Source organism: Cydia fagiglandana, chromosome 11, assembly GCF_963556715.1.
Source record: "Cydia fagiglandana chromosome 11, ilCydFagi1.1, whole genome shotgun sequence".
NCBI lineage: Eukaryota > Metazoa > Arthropoda > Insecta > Lepidoptera > Tortricidae > Cydia > Cydia fagiglandana.
In genome coordinates, this window is record NC_085942.1 from 7,513,896 (window position 1) to 7,539,808 (window position 25,913).

Below are 25,913 nucleotides of genomic sequence, written 5' to 3' on the forward strand. Positions count from 1 at the left end.
AATTACAACACTCAATTACAAGCAAATATATGCATTTTGATTTTATAAAATGTTGAAAACTTAAATATTTCAAAAGCCCATCGATAGTTTTGTATGTAAACCTAACATACTGCACGAAAAAATTTTCTGTGCACTAGATTTCATCGTTCTTCATCAGCGTAATCGGCCTAAATTATTTTACATGACTTAGTGGCCGCCATTATCATTGCACAACTTAAAGTTGTTTTCTGTCTAACAAGAAAACAATTTTGTTTCTGAGTGAAAAGAATATATAAGCGTAATGTTTGTCTCTTTTTCTCTTCATCGCGTCTCATCTAAATATTGCCTCGCAGAGTAATTATATGGATAAAAATATGTCGCCATCACGTCTAAAGGTGGTAAAGATTACCAAATTAGTACATTTTAACTACGCGGCACGTCGTGGCGACGTCGAATCCACGTCGGAAACATGACCTAGTGTTGACCTAATGGTTGTAATCACTAATTTGCCGTCAATAAATACGTCGCCGGCACGTGCGTTTTTTCCCCATTTATGTCGACTCGACGTGCCCACGACGTCGATTCGACGTGCCTCATTTTGGTCTCCTAAATTTTGCGACCTAAAATAGGTGCCTTTTTCGGAATATCGACCAAAAATGTTTGCACGCCTCTATTGTCAGGGCGTTAGAGTGCGTGTTCAGATATTTGTGAACAACTTAGACGCTCCGATATATCTGACGGCGACTACACCTGTCCCTATTATTATAGGTAGGTATTGTAGGTACTACCTAGGTACTCGTACATACAATGCCCACATAAGTAAGTATGCAATTTCTTACTACAATACAATACGGCAACAAAAGCCTAAACTTATACACACTAAGACAAAGGGTGTCCGGCGACAGACTTGTAGTATCGGGTCAACGGCCGAAATTCCTCACTTTTTGTGACCGCACTTTACACCAAAATTTCGTGTCTAAAAATCTTAGAGAATATAACCAACGGAGTGGTCATTAACAGGCGTTCCCCTCTGTCGAAAAAAGGCGGCCAATGGTCAACCACATGTCAAACACATGTATGGACTGACGTTTATCTGACATGACGTTCCTGCACATTTGATGTGCCCCTCCCCCGCAAAAAACGGCAGACTATTTTGTACCGAAAATTATAGACATGGCGTCTCCGTTGGTTATATCCTCTAAGCTAAAAATACATCGTTGTAACTTTGTGGTAGTACAGTCATCAGCAATAGTATCTTACACAACTAGGGCCGCAAAAATATGTGACACGTTCTTATTTGAAGCGCAATAAGAGCGCGTCATATATTTTTGCGGCCCTAGTTGTGTAAGATACTATTGCTGATGACTGTACCACGTTAAAAGCCGAGTATTAAATAGGTGTTAGACGTTTGTTGTTTTTGGCATTGACTCATGATTTGTATGATTCGCAATGGACGGAATGCATCAAATTTTATTAAAGCGTGAATACATTTGAAATATCTCATTCATGAATTAAGTCTTTGCTTATGTCTTTGATTTTTCAGTATCAAATACTTACTATGTTTTAAGGTGGGCGTAATTTTAACACATTCACTGCCGGCAACCATTCGTAGGGGTTTTTCGGAAAAAATGCGTTATGTTATTAGCTACTACTGTAGCGCGTAGGTCGCGCTGGCAGTGAATGTGTATACAAGAATCTTGCCCTAATGTACAATTAGGTACTTCTATTTCATACTTACTTATTATTTATACATATTTGCACTCCGTTGCGAATCAATATTTAAAAAAGTTGTTAAGGTGCTTAGAGATAATTTCAAAAAGATTTGCCTCCGATTTTTATTTCATAAGTTTCATAACAGAAAAAACTTTTAACCTGTCCTGTCCCACGGCAGAAATCTGATCCACAAAAGGTTAGTGACTTTTCATACAAAAAAATGTTGTTTGTATGAAAGGTCACTAACCTTTGTGGCTCAGATTTGAGTCGTGAGACAGGACAGGTTAATCGGTCGAATCACATTAAAGGCCTGGCCAAACACACGGCGCGACGCAGCGCCGCGGTCGCGCCACGCGACCGCGGCACATGCTAACAGGTTACCGACGTCAAACAGACTGCGTCCCGCCGGTATCACGCCCCGCTTCTGTCGCGCCCCGCGGACGCTGATGCACATCAGTCGGATCGGACGTTAGGCAGCGAGCGGTGCGTAGCGTTCCCGCGCGGCCGCGCCGCGTTCGCGCGCGCGATGAGGGCGTGTTGAGAGCGTGAGACCGGCGCGATGCGCCGGCGCCCTCTTTGAACAGGCATCACGCGGCGCTGCGTCGCGCCGTGTGTTTGGCCAGGCCTTAATATCAGAATCATCCCTGTTATTCCAAAAAGCACCTTACAAATGTTGCCTCCTGCAGAACAGAAGCCAATAGTATATTAAATAGTTATTTCAAACACGTGGGTTTGCAATTTATTTAATCTGTGACGAAGTGTGGTACTATAGTTCACGTATTTGCCGTTTGGTGCCTGGCTTTTAAAATAGTTTTAATTGTATAAGCTGACTAATACACTTGAACGATATTTGAAATTAGTTTCGCACTTCATTCGATACAAGTTGCTTCAATATTTTGACGCACTTGGACTTAACTGATATAACTTCATAGTGACCATGTTACTTATGTATTAAATTAGGGTAAGTTTACATACCTAAGTAGTGTTCGTCAGATAATATTTGCATCCATGTGTGTCACGCCTAATTATGTAACATAAAATGTGTACCTAAAGCCCCCTCCAGACTATGCGCGTGAATCGCGGGCGAAGCCGCGTACGCAAGTGTGGCGTCGATTTCGCAGATTGTTCACGCCTTCGCGCCTTGTTCTCCGTTTTTTGTCGGTATTTCGGCCCGCGTCAAAGGAAACGCAAAGCGCGAACTTGCAAGACTCCACATTACACAATATTTTGGCTCCTCTGTGGCAAGATAAATATGAATTATATTATGATTATATTATATTAAGCAGCTATATTTTACGGTTTCACAAGAAACTAACAGTTAAACTAGATCAGCTGATGCTATTCCGCCATCTTGCCGCAAACTAAACTGCGAAATCGCCGTGAAGTGTGCGAGTGTGGAGTCATTCGTCAACTTCGCGATATGTTCGCTCCGCGACGTCGCGCCGCGATTCACGCACATAGTCTGGAGGGGGCTTAATAAATGTTGATTCATTTCAAATATGAGCTACTGAATATAAGGTTACAGGCTGATAAAAGTGTATATGAAATAAAAATAAATTGTTATTATCATAGTTACAAGTTGATTCACGAAAGCTGGCACGATTGTAATGAACGAATCTTTCACTGCAAGAGTGACACCTGTATCGGTATAGGTCCCATGCATGAACTATAGGGGACAGCATAGGAGCCGTCAGATTTTTGGCGCAAGGCGTTGTAAGGTAAATGTGTCGTTTCTGCTTCCGATGTTAAGGCCCCCCCACATCTGGCGTCTTTCGAGCGTCGGCGTCTACAATTCTATGGCCGACGTCGACGCAACTGCGCAGCGACGTCATTTTCCATAGCGCTGGACCGACGCCGACAGACGCCGACGCTCGAAAGACGCTAGATGGGGGGGGGGGCCCTAACCCACAAGATGGCAGAACCTACTATGAACAAGGAAACGTACCGACGAGAACGGTAGATGGTAGCACTTGCTTTGGCAATGTACATGTGCACATATGTTTCCGATTCAGGCCACAAGATGGCAAACCCTCCAAAGCGCACGGCCCCTATACTGTCCGAGCCAGATACTTTCATTCACTCATTCTAGCCAGCTCTTGTACAGGTCTACACACAGATATTTGTGGGTGCAAATAATATATCGTGAACCGTTTTGTTTGATATACTATATGTTCGCATGCTGGAGTGTGTCATGCTCCTAAACGGTAATTCTAAATTACGCTGCGAATATACACGCATGTGATAAGTAACATCCTAGTATTCATTTACATTGATTTTATAAACGGGTCTGTCAACTTTTTCTTGTTTGGAGCATTCCATGAAATTGTCTACCATTTATTTTGTCCCGGCCAAACGCGAATTTACACTGAACGCACGGAAAAATAATCGCCTGCTTTAAATGCCGAAAAAAAAGTCTCAACACAAGAAATAAAATGATGATAGTGATATAGAAACAACCTACAAGAAAAAGTTGGCAGCCTTAAATATTATTAAAAAGGAAATCATGATAAAATATATTTTTATTTGTTGTAATTCTTTAACAGACTGCATTTGAAAGTTTTTGTTGATTATTGAAGATTTAAGTTATTTAATGTTTTGATAATTGTTAAGTCTCGAAAATGGATTTAGAATGGAATAAGTACCGCCTAAGGATTTTTCATTGGTGCCCATTATCGAAGAGTTATTGATTGTAATAGAGTGCGAAAGTCTAAGAAAGAAACGTGCTCCTTAGTTTGACAGCCGGAACAGATGGCGCTGTAAACATATCAAATAACTAAAACTCGGAATTGGCCTGTTAGTCTTACGTCAACTTTTGACAGCCAGAATTACGGTAAAGTGGACGGAGGCATACGCAGCGCCATCTTTATCACCTGTAATATTCGAGCCACGAATCTATCTTTATACTTTACACATCTTACACAATCAATGGATCTTGCTATTACATATATAGGTATATGAACGATCGGGCCATATTGACTATTTGTAATGGATTAGTTACCTTAATGTTGTACCAAAGTAGCTTCTGCTAATATTTGTAACACAATCATTCCATACTTGTCTGAATTCGATGTGCGGCATTTGATGTGATATAGAGAGATGAACAAACAGCTTTTTGTAGGCATATAACAAGCCCTTTCTAGTCTAAAATAAACACAGAACCTAACATACACACATATTATTATACTAACTTCTACATGTCTCGAATACGACTGTCGTAAGCGAATATGTACTTTATGTAAATGCACGGTAGGTCGCTAGTCGCACGGTGATGTAAGAAGATGGCACATTTCCTTGCACAAATGTTTTGACGGTTTTTTCCGGCTTGCGGTTTTGGTAGATTGAACAGATTTATTAGATCCCTAGAAAACTCGGCTAGGCAGGGCTTGTTATACGAATTCGCCAATGAAATTACATGTTTAAAAATTATTTTACGTTGTAATCATTGTATTTAAGATAATAAATGAATTAACTATGATACCAAAATGATTTTTACTGTCTTTTATCTTAACCATGTTTTGCATTTATCTTAACCTTATGACAGTTCCTTCAGGTCTCTTAATTTAACCTTTTTGCCGCCACGTCAATGAAGTAATAAAGTGTCATCAGCGCCATGTCAAAAATTGCTCGTATACAAACCTGACCAAAACTACGACTTGATATCAAGTCGTGGCGTGTGAGGCACGAAATGTTCGGACTTCATATCAAGTCAATGGCGTCGAAAGGGTTAAATGAACTGTCATAGGGATTGCTAGGGTATATGTATACACAACACAAGCCTTCTTGAGCTTACTGTGGGACTTAGTCAATCTGTGTAAGAATATCCTATAATATTTATTTATTTATACAGAGAAAGAAAACAAAAAAGTATTTCTTATTTTGTTTATTTATCAATTTCTGTATCGACAATAGGTATTTCACAATACATACACGTAATCCTGGCCTTCGAAATCGATTTTACATGGATATTAATGAACAATATTTACAGTTTCAACACAAACACCGAAACTAGATTAATAAGTACCGATTAGCTATTAATCGAAAAATGGCAGGGTTATACATTTTAAATTGATAGTAAAGCACCTTCATTGTTAATATAACAAACACAACAAGTATAAAAATACATTGATTGTTACAAAAATAACTTCGGATTAAAATTATAATCTTTGTGATGAACCGATATTTTTAATAAATTGTACAAAATATTAAAATCCACTTTGCTGAGGCCAAAATAACATTAGAATTGAAAAAATACATAATTATGGCCATTGACACAAAACATTCGTTAAAAATTAAAAGCCGCCTGTGTCCCAAAAACGATTGTTCGATGAATTCAACCTAACAATATCCGACTAAGGAATGTGTTAATAACATATCATTATGATACAGAAATTATAAATATGTTAGTGTTGTACATAAATGCGTGAGCGCATCAAATAAATTATGCTTACCACAGATACAATGCACTGAGGACACCGGCCGGTACAACTATGTCTAACTTGTCGACGGTATGTGCGTTTCTCTACCATCATAGTCTCCCCGAATATCGAGGTCCGGCTGACCCAAAGGAGAGTATTTCACAATAAATATCAAATTTGTAAACAGTACAACCCAACATAATTTAGAGTCCTTCGTAAAGTAACAGTCTAGCGAACGAAATGCAGTTAGATTAAGTATAAAAGTAAATATAAATCTATACAGACTATGCTACGGAAGTCTCTTGAAGCGCCAACGGCTTATAACTCGTCTCTGGCTGGCACCTCGTCTTCCTCTTCATAGTCGCTCTGGAATTAAAAAATAAGTTTTTTGTGAAAAATTTTAACAACTTTTATTATTGATTATACTTTTCTTTCGATAGTCAACTAATACTCATAAAGACGATTGTAACATACACAATAAGGTTGCGTTGTCTCCAGTCTCCATCATCAGATTAGTTCGATGGTATTGCATTGTCACCCAACTTACATAAAAATGTGAAGTTTCAGCTCAATCGAATAATGAGAAGCGGGTCTAATCTTTTTTCGGGTTGAAAGATTTGATTACAAACATATAGACAACGGGACAGATGAAACTAAAAAGCTTGTAAAAATATTTTTGATTACTTGCTTAAAATTATATCGTGGTTATCACATTGATGCGGATTCGCATCCAATGTGACGACCGCCTATCAGTTCACTAACGCAGTATGTACGAGTGATGCTGGAATAAATAGGTACTACGGCGTAGTAACTACGCTATGAGAGTTGAGCATTATAGCGGGCGCAGCATGGTTCCATTTTTATCGCCTGTCACTATGTCCGTCACTTTCGCACTTACCCACTTGTTAGAACGTGACAGGCACGGTGACAAGCGATGAAAATGCGACCGTGCTGCCGCCGCAGCGTTATATAAACAAGTCAGATAATATTTGGGCATCCTGTACACGTAGCCCGTTATCTATTAGCGAATACTTTATCAAGCGTTGCGTCAGAAATGTAGTTGTTTTAAATGAGAAACGATCAGCAACCAGAGACCAAGGCCTAAATGTAAAGGTAAACTCACCACACTGGGCGTAGGCTCGGCGCCCTCTCCGTCAGTCTCAACGAATTTAGTCATGCCGGCGAGCGTCCTCTCACCGTTGTAGTCCTTCACCTGGGGATTGATCACATATTTAGTTATTTTACTCCTACGTTGAAATCAAAGACGAATATAATCGGATTAATAGCATTCTACTGTCAAATCATAGCCGCAAGTTTTGCGGACGTAATCTAAGATTCATATGAAATGGTTGAAGTCGGGTCGTATCTTAGTAAAAATCAAAGGATTTCGAACCTTATAATAGAATAGTTCAATTCCATATTTTTCATTTTAGTACATTACAAATAATCGTCGGAAATAGATGCCTCAAGCTCACTGTCCAAGGCCTAGATCACGCGGCCGCGGTAGGCCTAAGAAGCGCTGGCTGGACGTCGTGACAGCGGACATGCAAGAGAACTATCTCACACCTGAGGATGCCGAAGACCGGGCAAAGGGGTCCATATTGGGTCGCATAATAATTTATTGTCCTAATGTAATGTTACGCATAAAACTCATTACGCATAATTGTTATTGTGCTGGAAATATTAACATTTCTGAAAAATTATAACACAAACCTAACCTAACCTACCTTATTCTACACAACCTATGCAAAATATTTTCGAAAATACTTTCTGTTTCAGCTGGAGAAAAATTATGCGAAAAGAGATTTATGCGTAACATTACGAGTACATTATGACAATCAATTATTATGCGATGAGATAGAATCCCCGGGCAAAGTGGAGAAGACTGAGCAGGAAAGCGGACCCTGGCGCCAGGCCAGGAAAACGCTAGATTGAAGAAGAAGAATGATGTTACCTGGTTGTCCTTGGTGTACAGTTTGATGGTGGGGAAGGAGGTGATCTTGGTGTGCTCCAGCTCGTTGGCGGTGGCGTCGATCTTGGCGATGACGACGTCATCGTCCGCCTCGAAGTGCTCGCCGAGCTTGTCGTAGATGGGCACGAGCTGCTTGCAGTGGCCGCACCTGGGGACAAACAATATTAACATTAATTTTTATAAAATATAACTAATATAATATTTCGATTTAGAATAGCATCTCGCTGGCCCAATATTACAGGGTTCTATGTTTCACTTTTATCGAACTGAAATTTGAACATTGTCATTGACATTAAGTCAAATTTCAACTATCTTGAAAATATAACATAGAACCCTGTAATATTGGGCCAGCGAATTCTGTCGAATGCGTTCTGCGGGCTCATTTAAAAGGCGCGTGATTTCGCATGCGTGTTTATTTACGAGTACATTGCGGCCTATTGAATTTACTTACAATTCAGCCGACCGATCAAATACCGCAATGTAATGAAACTCGCATGCGACTTCTCGGGCCGTCTAAATAAGTTCTAAGTATACGTTCTCGTGATGCTCGCGACTCGCGACTGCCGCGAGCTGCTTGGTTAATTGTTTCTTAAAAACGACTATTCTAAAATAGTTATTTACGATACAAGGGCGGAAAAGAGGAAATTCGAGTTGCGAATTACTTATTCGCACGTATATCGTACCACGTTTTACAGTACATATGGTCCTTTAAACTTTCGACATACGCACGGAAAGTGCTCTTTCCCGCACTAGTGCGAGAAAGTAGGACCATACGTACTGTAAATGTATTATTAACCAAGGATACTATTCCCAACAGAAATAATTTTATCGGTACAGTTCCCAATATACTTAATTTACTCACCCTAAATAAACTTATATCTAGATCGACATGATTGCCTCAACACCCCGCCTACTGGTCTGGAGCCCACCCACGTCATCTCGATTACTCACCGCGCGACATAGCAACGACATTACCATAATGCTCATCCGCGCCGTCGAGCAAATAACTTTAACGGCGTATTTGTGAATCTCCAGACTGTAGTTTAATGAGCTATTCATGGGACACTTGCGCAAATTTTAGGGTGTAAAGTATTGCGTAGCTTTGTATGAAATTTCTACATTATTTCAAATAAAAGACCAATATCTTGGAGACTGAGCTTTGCTCGGAAAACATAAAAATGAGCGTTTTGCCAGATGTAAGACCTAGCTAGATCGATTTTTCGCCCTCGAAAACCCCCATATAGCAAATTTCATCAAAATCGTTAGAGCCGTTTCCGAGATCCGCGAAATAAACAAGAATTGCTCGTTTTAAGGTATTAGATAGATAAAAGACCATAAGATCAGGTTTTGTCGTAGTTAACATACATACTTATTGACACAAAACATACCCACTGTGGAAAAACAAGTTTGCCTATAGGATATTTTTTTCGTATTAATCGCTATTATAGGGGGCGCTCATGAGCGTTTGCATGATACACTTGTACAGTCGACGTCAAAGATATGTTTACATTTTTCGCCTTATTACAAAGGAGTAAGGTGCAAAAGTGTAAACATATCTTTGACGTCGACTGTACCAGGTGTGGCTCACTCCGCGATTTCGTCGCTTTGCTACAGGTAGCTAAAAGTACATCCGTTCCACCCCAATTTTGGGGAAAGCCATAAGCCGCGCGTGGCGCTGTCGCCACCTAGCGGCCATGTCTGTGCTGATCATAACAGACGCGTTTTGTTAGAGAGTGAGTCTTCTGTACCTAGTACTATTATTTATTCTGTGCTTGTACAAATTACGAGGGTATTGTTTAATTTTATATTATACAAAGTTACATCATTTGAACCACATTTAAAGTAAATTTTCAAGGACTGTAAATAAAAATTGTTTTGACTTCGATAATTAATACCGTCTCAAGGTGGTAAAAACGCATGTCTGAACATATGTGACATTTTCTACCAAAAAGTACCACCACACTGTCGCTTGTCGATAAGGTTGATTTCAAATTTAAGCTGTATGGAAATGACGCCTTATTAACAACCGACAATAAGTACGCTTTTGGTTGAGAATGGCACATATATTTCAATTGTTTATGTGCATTACGAACGATTCACGAAACACTTGTGCAAATTGTAGAGGACAAAAAGACGAATTGTTGCATCATGTTTTCAAGTTGACTAGGCCAAGAACGCCACGTGTTTAGTCTTAAGTGGTATCCAGACGGGACTGATCAAATCGGCTAATTTGATCAGAAATGAAATTGGCGTCAATCTCCAATTTTAGATTTATGGTGATATTAGAGCCCTCTAAATTGAAAAAATGCCCCAGAACGAAAATACTGGCGTCACAAATTGGTATTCTTGCGTCCGCAATTGTTGCGTCATTTTATCGGTAATATCGGTCATTATCAGCGGTTGAATTCGGCGAGCCAAATTGGCGTTTGCGTCCGCACGTCCTGATTCGATCGGGCAATTTAATCAGATTGGCGAAAAATTTACTAGTCAGGATACGCCTTTACAGTTTTGTTGATTTTTGAATTGGCAACACATTCTCCCAGGAGCTTCGTTTCAACAAGAATTACTGTGGTCATACCAATTTCTTATTTACCTCATCATCATTAACTTAAGAGGTATTCTCTTGTCGGTGGAGTATCTTCCAGCTTTCCCTATCCTGCGCCAGCTCTTTGACTTTTTGGTACGACACGACCCCCACTTTTTCTTTCACTTGCTCCAAAAAGCTGCGTCTGGGTTTTCCTCGTCCCCGCTTGTGTCCTATTATCCGCCCCTCCAGGATAGTTTTAAAGAAGTGGTCGTGTCGTATTAAGTGTCCAATCATTTTTCCGCGTCTATTATCGATGGTGTTCAGGATAGCTCTCCTTTCATTCACTCTTCTTAGCACCTCCTCATTCGTTATCTTGTCTCTCCAACTAATGCCTTCCATACGCCTCCAGCACCACATTTCAAATGCTTCCATTCTCTTTCTATCTCTTAGGGTCATTGTCCACGTTTCACTTCCATATAGGGCTATACTCCAGATGTACACCTTAATCAGTAGCTTCTTGCTTCTACATGACAAACGGGATTTCAGTAGTTGTTTCTTTTGGTTGTAAGCTTTTTTTGCCATAGCAATCCTTGCAACGATGTCTGGTGTGCACCTGGAGTCCCTGGTAATTAAGCTGCCTAAATATTTAAAACTTTCAACCTGTTGAATTGGGGTGTTGTTCAGAACTATTGGTGGATGACTAGTTTTGCGTTTTGAAGTTGTAAGACCTTATTTACCTACATAAAATAATTCTATCGAATGTAAATAATCGAAATATTGTTGCGAAAAATAATACATCTTATTTCAAATTAAATTAACCCACACAAAATTTGACCTCGATATATCTTACTCGTAACGATATGTAACCATCCATTGATTGTACGGTTTCTGAAGTTATAGTTAGAGCCATCCTAGCATGCTATAAAATTGCAGATTATATGCTGCCTATAACCTTGACAACGTGCTATTATTCAATTGTGGAAAATGTGAGGAAAACTGTCGGCATGCAGTCGTTGCCTAGTTCATCATTTTGATATAACAACAATGAAAAGAAAATCTTACAGGAAAATCTTTGGACGATTTAAGTTTATAGAATATCAAAGCAAGATTTATCGCGAGGTTACTACAAAATTTTTGAAAAGTACGGATTTTTTATAAGAATGCGTAACTGATGTTATGGGTCCTAGTGGACGTATAAAATGAGACAAAAAATACATATATTATTCATTTTCTCAATTATATTTATGACAAAACTATTTCTACTAAAAACCTGCTATACCTGTTGCGTCGAACCGGTTGAAAGGAACTGTCAAATATCTTTTACTAATGCTTAATTTCAAAAATAATTGAAAAATACCGCATTTTTAAGACTAAAATGTTACATTTCTAAAAAAATTAACGTGCTAAACTTCCAAAACATATCTACAAACATTTACGTGACAGCTACTTCATATAAAAATGAAATGTGTTTCCGAAAAATGACAGTTAATCACATTATAACCTCATTGAAATCTACTAACCCAATTATTATGAAAGCCAATCTTAACCACATGGAACTGATTCGCGATAAGTACGTCAAGATAAACCCATCATGTACGAGTCATATCGTATCGTGCACGTATAGTTTGCCTCTCGGCTAGGGTTACCAGATGACAGGAATTTTCCCCATGTCAGGAATTTTAGTCTTTTATCAGGAATGGGGACGGAACACGAAAATGTCAGGAATTTTTTGAATTGATAGACTTTTTATAAAGTACCTTTTTATTTACTTAAATTAATCCAAAACCATTGTAAAAAGATACTAAATGAGATCCACTGAACTTATCAATAACTTCGTAATTATTAATTAACAAATCTTTACTCAAGCATACATATATAGATGTTTTAGAAATCGAATCGTACCGCGTTGACAGCTAGACCCCCCCCCCCCCCCCCACCCCCGACGTCAGGAAAAATATTCGGAAGTCAGGAATTTTGTCAGGAAATTCTAAATTTGTATCTGGTAACCCTACTCTCGGCTCGGCGGACAAGTTTAACAGTTAAAGTGTCAATGGTCCGCCGATGGCTAGTTATCGGTTAGGCGAGATATTCATGTGCCATTGACATTGGGTGCTTGCGATTAGAATAAGTATGTATGTGTTTTTTTGCACCGAATTGAATTTGTAAAGCAGGCCACTGACGAGCCTTCCAAATGGATGCCGTTACAATGGATTCATCCAAATGGACGGCATCCTAATATTAAACATTGTACGTTTTTGACATTCACGGACCGATTTTGGATTGCAGCCACTCTATTTGGACTGTTGGAAGGCTCGTCAGTGGCCACCTTTAAACGGACGCAAATGTGAAACTTTCTTTCAATGTTATAAAAACAACTGTCACTAAGATTAATACCCACTTATGATTTCCGTTTATTGTAAATATTTATGTAAATGAATACGAAACTTATTGCAGGCTTTTCTATATTAAATGTTCAAATGATTGTTTCCACACACGGCAATAAGTCGGGACAAACGCTGGGAAATAGTAGATTATTAGGTAATACACGAACGAACGTATGTTACTAGGTAGACTCTCTATTAAATAGTCATATATGCCTTTGGGAGTTCAAATAACCTAATCAAAGTGACATTTAAACGTTACATTAGAAAATATTTTACTTGGTTTATTAGCCGTATAAAATTTGTGATTATGATTTATACACAATCAGCCATAAAAGTAGGTTAATAAAGCGTAACGTTTCAATACCTAATGTCCCCCGCGTATCGTAAAATATTGCATGGTCGGTCGCTGAACTTCCCTCATTAACTTTAGGTATAGGCACATACATACTCGTATTTAGGTAAAGAGTTAAAGAGATTTAAGAACCATTTACAAGGGTTTCACGTTTTCGATTGTCGATAAAATCGATTATTCAATTGAATATTTATTTAGGTGACGTGAACTTTCTCGATTGTGATAGACCATTTATTTAATTTTGCTTATTTAAACGAGTTTTTTCACGCATTTAATCAAGTGTTTTATCAAAATGTAATTAGTTCTTGTTTATTTGCATGTACCATTCAGATACATCCGTTTAAGCGGCCAAACCAGCTATATTATCGTTATCTTTTAAAACAACAAATTAATGTAAATTCATGGGTACTGTTATCACGCGAGATATTTCGAAAGAAGCTATCACACTTCGTTCGAAACTGTTAAACAGTGTTAACACTTAACAATGTAAACTGATGAATAAATAACCACATTACACTGTGTAACAGGTTGAAAATAGTTACTACCTACTTCTCTGGTGGCAATAATTTGCTCTGAAACTGAGCTTAGCATTGGAGAAGTCATGTCTAAAAACCTAGACATTAGGTCTTATGATGTTATGATTGTGCGAGCGCGTCGCTCTCACCATGAGTCGTAGATTTAAACACTGTCCTTGCCTTGATATGTTCTGAGACGAGTAGGAGAGGGCTGCGGCTCAATATTAAACCATAACTCTTTGTTATAAAGTTGATAATCCACTCACAATGGTCCGTAGAACACCAGTAACTTCTTTGTGAACTATTGGCGGCCTAACCTCATCCCTTAGCTTATAGCAATAAGGATGATATACGGTTAACTTCACTCACCATGGGGCGTAGAACTCGACAAGAACCTTCTTGGTAGGGTCAAAGACCACTTCATCGAAGTTGGTGGCGACCAGGACCTTGACGGGCTTGGCGGCCCAATCGGCGGGCAGCTCTTCGCTGAGAAGGTGCTGCTTCAGGGTTCCGGCGAAGAAGGACTGCACGAATTCCTGGAGACAAATTTGGAGGTTATTGAACCGCTGCGTAAGCCCGAGCATAGTTTAAGACGGCCCTGCTTAAACCCTTATCCTGCAAAAATGACCATCCCTATAACATCATCATAAGTGAGAAATCTAATTCGATTGCTACGATATTCAACGTTCTAGAAACACGGTTTACAGGTGAAACTAATGTGGTAATAATGTGTTTGCAAAACACGCATTCGATACGTCGATAGTCTAATAAATCCTCTGATAAGGTTTAAATCAAAGAACGAATGGTTCATTGTTGTAAATCAAAATGTATCATAACATTTATAACGTAAAAGGAGAATTCCATGGGATTATCTTACCAAAATAATGTTAGTTTTCTGTTATAATTTTTTTCTGGAGGCTATTTTTGGTCAAAGAAATGGAACTCGTACAGCTAAACTGCACTCTTGTATGGAACAATTAATAGCAATTTCCGTGGAATGTGCCTAAAGCTGCCGCTTTTTGAGTAACATGATATCCTTAAATTCCATACCTTTACATGATGTGCAAATAACTATGTGAAGAAGAAATACAATTTCTACCAAACTTTAATTTATCGCTTTCTTCTCTGATAAAAAAAATATAAGGGCGCTGAAGCGCTGGTGGCCTAGCGGTAAGAGCGTGCGACTTGCAATCTGGAGGTCGCGGGTTCAAACCCCGGCTCGTACCAATGAGTTTTTCGGAACTTATGTACGAAATATCATTTGATATTTACCAGTCGCTTTTCGGTGAAGGAAAACATCGTGAGGAAACCGGACTAATCCCAATAAGGCCTAGTTTATACCCTCTGAGTTGGAAGGTCAGATGGCAGTCGCTTTCGTAAAACTGGTGCCTACGTCAAATCATGGGATTAGTTGTCAAGCGGACCCCAGGCTCCCATGAGCCGTGGCAGAATGCCGGGATAACGCGAGGAAGAAGAAGAAGATGAAAAAAAATATAAGGGCCTATTGATTCTGAACTAGAGTCAAATGTATGATCGGTTGGAAACAGAAAGCGTGCGAACTGACTATTAATATATGAATTGCGTTTTAATAGGTTAATTTATATAAGTAATGCATGTCGATTTTCCTGCTCCGTAATAAATAAAAAACTATTGATTTATTGACTGTTACTTAAGTTTACCTGAGTCTTGAAATGACTAGTTTTCTACCGATAAATAAGTTGTTTTTATGGTATGTTTTTTCCGCGTACACATTGAAATAAACCTATTTTTTACCTTAAATCAAAGGATTTTCTTTAAATGTTAATACATTTTACTGTTGTTTGCGTTTGTCACCTTCATAGTATGTACGGTGATTATAGATTAATCCTTATTTGTACCTATTTAATACCAAATAAAATAATAAATAAAAAAGTTGATGTAATCACGACCTCTTATAAAAAAGTCCCCAACCGTGTCTATTTGTCCGTACTCCGTATGGTTGCGATAGACTCAAAAACTACCAAACGGTATTTCATGCTATGTTTACCTATCAATAGAGTGATTCTTCTTTTCAAAGTGGACTGACGACCTGGTAAAGGTCGCGGGAGTCCGCTGGATGCGGGTGGCGCAAGAGCGGTCATTGTGGCACTCTTTGTGGGAGGCCTATGTCCAGCAGTGGACGTCCTCTGGCTGATATGATGATGATAAGAGTGATTCTTGAGGAAGGTTGAGGTATATAATTTGTCGCTAGTAGAGGATAATAATTAGAGCTCCTTACCTCAATAACGTTGGCGGACAGCTCGTTGGAGGCAGGCTTGTACTTGGCCATGTCTTGTTCGAGGGCGATCAGGCGAGCTGCGGGGGTCTCGTCCTTCTTCATGCCGAAGAATTCCAGGATTCTAAACAAAAGATATAAACATTCATTCTATGTTCATTTTTACAATCAACTTTACACAGTATACTCTTTAGGTATTGAAATAAAAGTAAACAATTTGTAAATTTTCGGGTATAGTTCGTTGTTTTCTAATAGAGCCCAACGGCTAATCCTATTGCCTATTGTTAAGTAAACCGCTTGTGCCGCGCGCCACAACCACCTGCATAAAAAATACGTACTTCCGGTTACTGAGTGCCGGCGAGTCGAACGCTACAGAACCAGTCTAAAATGTGTCATCGAGATGCGTAACAAAGGCGCGTTATCGAAGAGCGCACCTACACTGGTTTTTGAGCGTTGGACTAGCCCGTGTTCACGTGCCAAATAGAATAGTTAAGACCCTTTTTGCAGGTAAGTAGCACGTGCGGTTTTACTTAACAATAGACAATAGGATTAGCCATCGGGCTCGATTAGAAAGCTACGAACTATAGTTACAACATTTATTGTTTAACCAACCAATTACAAAACCGCCTGGATCTGTCACTGAACGTCCTGACTTGAACCTACATTATTTGATCTACCCTCAACTGGCTTAAGGAGCCATTTGAGGGTAGATTTTGTTTACTTTTATTTAAATACCTAAAGATACAGCCTGTAAGTGTGAGCAGGCGTGGCTCTCTCCGCGATTTCGTCGCATCGCTAATACAAGTATATGCGGCGCACACCAATTTTGGTGTCTAGCAGTAGTAGTTGCCGCGCGCCGCTACGGACGACGCCTGCTCACAAGTGAGTACAAGAGATCGTAATATGAGAAAAAATACATTGACTACTAATAAATATTTTCTACATCAGTTTACAATAATTACAAAATTCATTATCTTCTAGCCACCCAGAGACCTATAAAAAGGTCTCCTGTTCCATTCTAATTTGAACTTTGTGTTGAATGAATCATAGTTTAATTTTGCTTGGCAAGGTTTGACGTATGGGCGGCTAGAGGTTATAATTTCGTCATCATATTTCTCTTCCTAGCGTTGTCCCGGCATTATGACAGTTTACTTATGGAGCCTGGTGTCCGCTTGGCAACCTACTTCCAATAATTGGAATGGGAACTTAAACTTCATTTATCTTCATCATAATTCTAAGGAATGAGTAATAAAAAAATATACTTGCTCTATGTTCAATTTGCTGGTAATAAAAAAAAACAAATGAATTAGTGCGTGCTACGAACGTTACCGTAAAAGTATAAAACTTTGCCTTTAACCTAACTTTGCCCACCGCGTCACAGTTCAGTAAAAGCGAAATCACTTAAAAGTAGTTACAGATACACTTTTTTTTCTTTTTTTAAAGTTATTTCAAATTTACTGAACTGTGACGCGGTGGGCAAAGTTATGTTTTTTACTTTTACGGTAGTATTAATCAATGTCTTACATTTTTAAATTACTACTGACTGAAGAAGCTACTTCAGAGCGTTTCTATGCAAATATACTTTTTTTTATACGATCCTGACCTCCGAATCTCGACCTTATCAGTGTAACAATAAAGTGAAATTTTACAATGCGTGATCGTCCTCGGTGTCAATGGCTTGATCTCTTCGAATATGTACCTTATGAGTGTAGCAATAAAGTATAGTTTAACAAACCTGTCGTGATCGTCGGTGTCAATGGCTTGACCTCTTCGAATATGTACCTTATGAGTGTAGCAATAAAGTATAATTTAACAAACCTGGCGTGATCATCGATGTCAATGGCATGATCTCTTCGAATATGTACCTTATGAGTGTAGCAATAAGGTATAGTGTAACAAACCTGGCGTGGTCGTCTTCGTCGGTGTCGATGGCAACGGACATGATTCTGTCGCGGTAGGTCTTGGCGACGGGTTTGATCTCTTCAACGTACTTCTCGAAGTCGCCATTTTTCTACGACAAATACATTTTCATAAGCCTTTTGATAAAAAAGAATATATTTCTGTGTTTAATATTATTCTAAGTATTCAATACAGGTAGATTACCTACAGTTCAAATCTTATTTTGTCGCTATAATACCAATCCATTACTCATAAAGTTAAATAACCGGTTTTATTATTCGTATTTCTGAATCAATATTCTTAATATAGGTACATATTGTAATTTGTCAATTTTATCATAGATCGCGTGATGGGTGTTAGCAAACTCTCGAGTCTTTCGAGATGTTTTGGGATAAACTTTCTACAAGCGATAGAAAGTTTTTAATCATTGTCGAAAACGTTTCAATAAAGCTAACATACGTGACCTTTTAGTCCCACTAGTTTAAATGGCAAGACCTTTATAAAACTAACGACCAATATTGCAAATTAAAATGTAAGTCCGATTGGTTCCGCCTAACTTAGTAAGTTTATACAAGAAACGCAAATGATGCAAATATTTTGCAATATGTAAAAATAAAATTCGTACTTCGTTTAATTCGAAGAAGTTAAATACATCAGTCAAATGAAAGTAATCTTACAAGTCTCAACGCTTCCATACTCCATTTACATTAATTTGCGCTGTCAATGTGAAATTATCGTGAAGTTAACGGGACTCGCTGACCCACTTATCAGGAAGACAAAAACGCCGGTACATTTTTTGCGACGCGCAAACAAGTATCGCTACTCAAGGCTATCATTCCAATTACAATCAAGCTCATTAGCCTCAAACGCACGAGCGAACGACTTTCGACGTATTTCCTCTCTGTCGCACTTGTAAATTCGTACGTAAGTGTGACAGGGAGGCTACACGTCGAACGTGGTTCGCGGTAGGCCATCGGTTAATAAATGATTTCCGATTACGCATAGTCGTAACGGCTCTCTTATAAGTTAACCAAAAAACACGGACTCTTTAAGGCCTTTTTAGATGGTACGAGAACTCATATGCGATTTTCGTTACACTGCTGACTACTGAGGTTTAACGTATTCAATCGATCGACCAAATGCCGCAAGGTAACGAAAATCGCATGCGAGTTCTCGCGTCGTCTAATTGAGCCTTTATGGCTCATTTATTAGACGGCGCGCGAACTCGTATACGATTTTAGTTACATTGCGGACCATTGCGGTTACATCAATTCAGCCGACCGATCAAACAACGCAGTGTAACGAAGCTCGCATGCGAGTTATCATATCGTCTAATTGAGCCTTTAGGCAATGGGAATGAGATTACGGTATAGTAGTGAGTACTTTATGCTTTCACAAAACGTGGCTTAGCTGACCTGCGAACTTTCACCATTGACGGTTCACTGTTCGCACGGCATGACGTCGGATAACATCTTTATACCCTTTTATTCTAAGCTCTATACAAAACAAACTGTGCTCTATGACTTATAATAGTAGTTTATGTGACTGCTACATAATGAAATGCATTAAAATACTAGTGTGGGTTTAAGAAACGAACGAAGTGAGTTTCTTAAAAGGATCACACGGGTGCTTATTTATTTGTTAAAGAAATCTTAACTTTATGTAAAAGGTAATAAAGAGTACGCGTTCGTTTATGATGTTTATGTTGTCCGAGAAAAAGATCCGGACATAAAAGTAGAGCATTGTCATTAAAATCATTTACGGTCCGATCAACCGATAAATAGAAGACGAATGATGTCGACTTCAATACGGGGGTGATGCTCTACATACTTTACAAAAACGGGTTCTTATACAAATATGTTGCTTCAGTTATTTTTGTGTTCGCACAGTCGCCATCAGATATATCGGAGCGGCCAAGGTGCTCATAAATATCTGAGCATGCCTCTGTTGTCGAGGCGTTAGAGTGCTTGTTCAGATATTGTGAACACTTGACCGCTCCGATATATACTGTACAAATAAATTTATATAAAGTGACTAAGTACGAACACGAATTGAAGAAATATTTGGCGATATGTAGAACTTGAATCGCTGTAGTAACGTTTATTGATCAGTTAACTGTTTCAATGATGTACAGTCACCTGCAATAATATGTTACTCTTCAAAGGCCGCAAAAATATGTGACACGATCTTATTGCGCTACAAATAAGATTGTGTAACATATTAATGCAGGTGACTGTAGCTATTTTTATATTTACTAAAAAAAACCCCGCACACCTAGGCACTCCTTGGCAAATTAAGAAAATATATTCCTCAATATATTAACCGGTAATTGACCGCCTAGACATAATAAGAAAATCCTATCTACAATGTTTATTTTAGGCAGTAACCGGGACAAGATAAAGCTAACCATTACTTATCTATCAAGTGAATCGAGTACAGTCAGCAGCAATAGTTACTAAGCGGGCGAGGTGTTCAAAATGATCTTGACGCGACATTGTTAAAAGAATAAGAGCGCGTCAATGTAATTTTGAACACCTCGCCCGCTTAGCAACTTCTGCTGCTGACTGTACATAATTATCATTATCATATGAACACGTAACTACTCTTACTTATGAGTACAATCGTTGCTTTACTAATTATCAAACAGCAGGAAATAGCCCTAGTTACAGTGTGAAATGCATTGATAACGTCATTATAAACATCTCGATTGATTATAAACAACTCAACTAACTATTCTAGACCTTATTTTCATTGAAATAGAATTCACCAATGGTCAGTCGAATACAACGATTTGATTCCACGAAATTAGAGTATCACGGAACTATGTAATTCGGTTTATGGCTTGTGATGATAGATTCAAATTGAGTGGAAACTGGTTTTAGATAAGACTAGACTAAACTTACGTTTTGCGTATTTATTCTTAATATTACTTAAGATGTTAAGGTTAAGAAAACAAATGGATTGTTAATTGGATATCATTCCAATAAGACTTTAAAATTCAATTGAAGAGTTCGGTCGGTCAAACGGAGACGCCGTGTCTGTAATTTTTGGTACAAAATAGTCTGCCGATTTTTGGGGGGATGGGCAATTGGGCACATCAAATGTATATGTAACGTAAAAATAGCCCTATCAGATAAACGTCAGTCCATAGGGTAAACCCTCCAGTGAATGAACACCCCCCAGTGAATGAACAAAATCACATTTTTCGTCTAAAATAAGAAATATAGCAATTTCTTCCACTTTTCTTATTTTTTTTCTTATTAGCAACTCTATTTCCTATGCAATGACAACACGTAATACATTTATTTTCGACAAGTTAGGATGTGACTGACATTTGAAGTTTACGTGTTTCTGGATTTGAAGTTTTGTATGAAAATATTAGATCCCAGATAAGAACAGTGTACGTTTGGAGCAACATATGAAGTGCTTATTTAATTTTTACCAGTACAAAGTTTAGTTATTTGGTTAGATTAAGAGTTGAACCTCCTATTTATGTACACTTTGTCGGCGTATTATGCGATTAAGTCTTTATTTTTTATAGTTCCATTACTAGCTCATCAAATGTTCTGAAACCAGTAAATGAACAGTGTGTTCATTTACTGGTGTCGCGTAGATTTCATTTTTTTCCCAAATGTATATGTAAACGCAATCGTATGAAGCTTGTTTTTTGTGATTCTGCATAGAAAACGATTCTGATTCATTTAGCCAGTATTGGAACAAACCAAATTTCTATAGTCCATTTACTAGATTTGTCATGCCTATGTATGAACAATACAAAATTTGACTTGTTCATTTATTGGATTTCTACTAATTCTATGTATGAACAGTGTAACCACGAACAATGCAGTGACAAATTTATTATTTTAAGCATTATTTGGGGAGCATGACCCCTTTTCATCAAAATATGCACGTTGGTTCTTGTTTTAATGGTTGATTTTATTTTTTCCTTTTAATATGTACGGGTTTCTATGTTATTGGTGAATAACCATCATTTTATTACATTCTAATCGATTCGAAGTCAATATGGAGGAATAAAAAGATATAAACGCTATCGCTTTACCTATTAAAATAGAGCCGGAACGGTGTTTGTGATAAAAATGATTTTATTATGCTAATTAAAAAGAGTTCAATAATGTTCATTCACTGGGTTTTTCGGTGTTCATTCACTAGTTTTTATGTTCATTCATTAGGTTTTCGGGTAGTTTTTGGTAAATTCTGGTATAACTCAAAAACTATAAAAGTAATTAAAAATCGCAGAAATTACTTTCTTTTTTATTAAATGAGGATTGCTTAAATTGCAGTTAATTATTCCAATTATTAATGAATGCTGAGCAATGATTTTTCAAACTGGGATAATTGCTTAAGTGTTCATTCACTGGTGGTCTTACCCTACAATGTGTATGACCAATTGACCATTGGCCACCTATTTTCGACAGAGGGGTTTATGGCTACTCCATTTATATTTGGTTATGTCCTCTAAGGTGAAATAGGTATAAGTAAAACACAGTAAAACCTTCTTAATATTATCATTTTCGGATTGAATTAGCTAGAACAGCTATAGTGTACGATCTCCCACTGAATGACTATGATTTAAAGTTAATGATATAAGATTCTTACCTTGGACAGGAAGAGCAGAAGGTGGTACTTGATCTGGCCTCCGAAGATCTTGGAAGCGGTCTCGTGGGAGAACTCAACGATGAGGGGCATGCTCTGGACAAACACCCACTTCTTGATGGAGTCCTCATCGAATGCAGCCTCTTCGTATTTGACGCGGGGCTCCTCGAACTGTTGACAAATTAAAAAATTTAATGTAGAAAACCTTTACTATCAGAGAGATGACAAAGAATCGTTTATTTATATCTAGCATAGACTAGAAATCCTCTAGATGGAGCTTAGAGCAATTATTTCACGAAACCGATACTGCAGAAAATACAGGGGTGCGGGGGACGAGGTGAGCGAGTCCCGTGCCGTGATTGGTCCGTTCAGACACGGGCGTCACACAAAGACACTTGACTCGAAAATGGAGTAATACTACCGTATATTTGTGGAGGGGGTAGCGCTACTATGCTCAGTCTGGAGGATGTCTTGTCTGTTATTTATAGCAACTAATGTACTAATACTAACCCCCTTATTCATAAACGCACTACAAACCTCAATTAGCTAGTAATCGTTTGTCTTTATCTATCATTTTGACTTGTGTATTTGTAAGAGAGGGATAAAACATAATTTAACTAAATCAGGCCCGTAAAGTTTTATGAATTTAAATCTTCTCCAGAAGTGGTGTAGGGAGCCGCGGAGCTTTATTAAACTTTTATAAGAGCATTATAATATGCCTGCTTGGAAAATAAACTAACTTTATCTTATCTTAGTCTTGAAAATTGTTAAGAATGCTTAACTGATCATGAATAAAGTAAAAATAAATAAATGTATTACTTTAATGGTGACTCAGTAACAACTAATTAAGCCATTTGTAGCATCAAATATTTTCAACAATCTGAACATGGAAAAAGTTTTATTACTAATATAATAAATAAGTAAGACATTGAAAGAAATGTTTGACAAATAACAGTTTTTAATCTATTTTTATCACTGTTATCACACCGACAGATAACATAGTAGGTATGTAACAATGCAGCCACCTTAATGCAACAAAAATCGACCCCTAGGTCAATGCCATGATTTTATCAGTGAAATCATATCAGTTATTTAAAATATCTTTCTCAAAGTCATTACATTATACTGTAGTATTCCTACATATTATTTGGAGTAGTTTAGGAAAAAGTTCATTACATCACACATTTTCCTATTTTTTGGGTACCATACCTCAAACGGAAAAAACAGAACCCTTATATCACTCGTACGTCTGTTTGTCCAACCATTCGGCCCCTTAATCTCCGAAACTACTGGGTCAATGTTTTGAAAAAAATACACAAAATAGTTCTTTACCTATAGATCAGCGGTCGGCAACCTTTTAGCAGCCAAGGGCCACATAGCAGTCAACGAAGTGGTCGCGGGCCGCACTTTGTTAATATTTATGACTTTATCAGACATTGTAATTTGTCAATATTACATACAAAATAACCAGGGAGGCTCGCGGGCCGTAAGTGAGAGGTTCGCGGGCCGCTGGTTGCCGACCGCTACTATAGATGACAGGAAAACCTATAGATAGATAGAACTTACGTTTTTGTACAGAACAACATCCTCTGCCTCAGCTTCCAATTCCTTAATGAGCTTCTCGTCAGAGACGATGGCAAAGACCTGGTCATCCACAAGCCCAGCGGTGTTCAGGAAAGCCTTGGCCTTAGCGGTCTCCTGGTCGGGGAAGAAACCGAACACAATCACATTGTTGGCTGAGATCAGCTCCTTGGCTTGTTCAGCTGAGGTCACGGCAACCGCTGGGGGGCCAGTCTTCTTCTTGAGCCAGGAGATGATGTCATCAGCCTGTCGGCCACCTAGGAAAGAAATAAAATTTCCAAAAATTTTCTAAAGATCTAAAGAAAAAATGTCTAAAGTAACTAAAAAGTTGATACTTACTGTAGGTTTATATGAGAAAAAGAACTGTTTTGTTAGCGATATGAAAATTATCATGAAATAAAATATGTAAATTGAAATAAGTGTCAAAAACTAAATCTCAATTTTCGGTTTTTGACTCAATTCCATAGGAAAGACACATGAGTATATGTGTTTAATTTCAAATCAAAATATCTTAATCAACTGTGTAATCAGTTAACAGCCAATTAGACACACTGTTTATGAGTCACACTAGTGTTTAATGACTATAGGTTAATAAAAAACTTAATAAGAAAATGTTTTTTTTTTCTGACCTGCTCCCAGCAATTTTGCATGGGGTGAATTTGCCAATGTCGGTGTTGACTTTCACACGTGAGGAGAATGTTCAGTATAATAATTACTATAGGTTAATAAAAAAATGTAAATAGTTTTATAAATACCAGTGTAGTCAATGGGGCTGCCGTTCTTAAAGAATTTGAGGGTGGGGTAGCCACGCACGCCGTAGTTCTCGGCCAACTCCTGCTCCTGCGTCGCATCAACCTTCGCCAGCTTGATGGGAGACTCCTCTTCCAACAGCTTGGTCGCCGCCTTCGCGTACTCCGGCGCCAGCGACTTGCAGTGGCCGCACCATGGCGCATCTACAAAAAACACGTTTTCAACTACCTACACAAAGCATAACTGTACCGGCATCTTGACGTGTCAATACCCCCTATGCGTGAAAACGATTAAAAAAACTTCACATTATTTTATCTAATACTATTGAAATTTTAAGTTAATTTATGTAAATTAGCTAAAACTTACAGAATTCCACCAGGATGAAGTTGTTCGCCTGGACTGTAGTGTCAAAGTTGGATTTGCTCAACACAAGTACATTCTCCTCTGTAGGCACATCGTCTCCGAGTGCGGCGCCCAGCAGGGCTATCGCTACGGTAAGTAAAAGAAAACGCATTTTGAACTAGCCGGCCACTTAAAACCTACTCGGAAGACGAAGAACTACGAAATGCCGACAAAGCCGAAATTTTATGCCACTTCATTCACTTGCTCGAAATGACGTTTGACGTGGCAGCGTCGATCGTTGTGTATGGCTGTGATTGGTTGATGTTGTTTTCTTAATTCGCGTGAATCAACAAATACGACTTAAGACGTAAGTTCATTCAGCCAACAGAAAAAATAGTGACTATTATATTTGTAGAAAATAAAAAGGGTAAGCGACACTGTACTTGCCTAATTTATAATTATTTAAGATATATATTATTATGGTCTAAAAATAAAATCATCACGTTGGCAAAGTCAACATACGAAAACATCAAACACATGTACTAGCGCGCTTATCGGAATTTGTTTTGACATTTAACCCTATCAATGAATGTGTCATGTGGACGTGTCTTATTTT

At 38.3% G+C, this 25,913-nt stretch overlaps 2 protein-coding genes across 2 annotated transcripts in view; one reads left to right on the top strand and one right to left on the bottom strand.

Moving 5' to 3' along the window:
• The window catches only part of LOC134668824 (uncharacterized), a 197,160-nt gene extending 191,126 nt beyond the window's left edge, over positions 1 to 6,034 (top strand). Inside the window, exon 18 of the mRNA XM_063526281.1 lies at positions 5,915 to 6,034. Coding sequence (XP_063382351.1) covers positions 5,915 to 5,924 — 10 coding nt within the window. The 3' untranslated portion in view covers positions 5,925 to 6,034. The remainder of the gene's footprint in view (positions 1 to 5,914) is intronic.
• LOC134668833 (protein disulfide-isomerase) lies at positions 5,558 to 25,580 on the bottom strand. The gene is made up of 10 exons (XM_063526300.1): positions 25,322 to 25,580; positions 24,961 to 25,158; positions 24,191 to 24,462; positions 22,628 to 22,795; positions 18,013 to 18,122; positions 16,115 to 16,235; positions 14,227 to 14,393; positions 8,062 to 8,227; positions 7,231 to 7,320; positions 5,558 to 6,473 (listed from the first exon to the last, which is right to left on the bottom strand). The coding sequence occupies exons 1-10, from the start codon at positions 25,467 to 25,469 to the stop codon at positions 6,426 to 6,428; spliced, it is 1,488 nt and encodes a 495-aa protein (XP_063382370.1). The 5' UTR covers positions 25,470 to 25,580; the 3' UTR covers positions 5,558 to 6,425.
• Between the last annotated feature and the right edge of the window lie 333 nt (positions 25,581 to 25,913).

What these genes read in the sequence shown, in the direction of transcription:
- LOC134668833 (XM_063526300.1), bottom strand. Translation starts at nt 25,469, where the DNA reads ATGCGTTTTCTTTTACTTACCGTAGCGATAGCCCTGCTGGGCGCCGCA. An exon ending in CTTCATCCTGGTGGAATTCT is followed by an intron (nt 25,159 to 25,321) that starts GTAAGTTTTAGC and finishes TGTTTTTTGTAG; the next exon opens with ATGCGCCATGGTGCGGCCAC. An exon ending in ATGTTGTTCTGTACAAAAAC is followed by an intron (nt 22,796 to 24,190) that starts GTAAGTTCTATC and finishes ATTTGTCAACAG; the next exon opens with TTCGAGGAGCCCCGCGTCAA.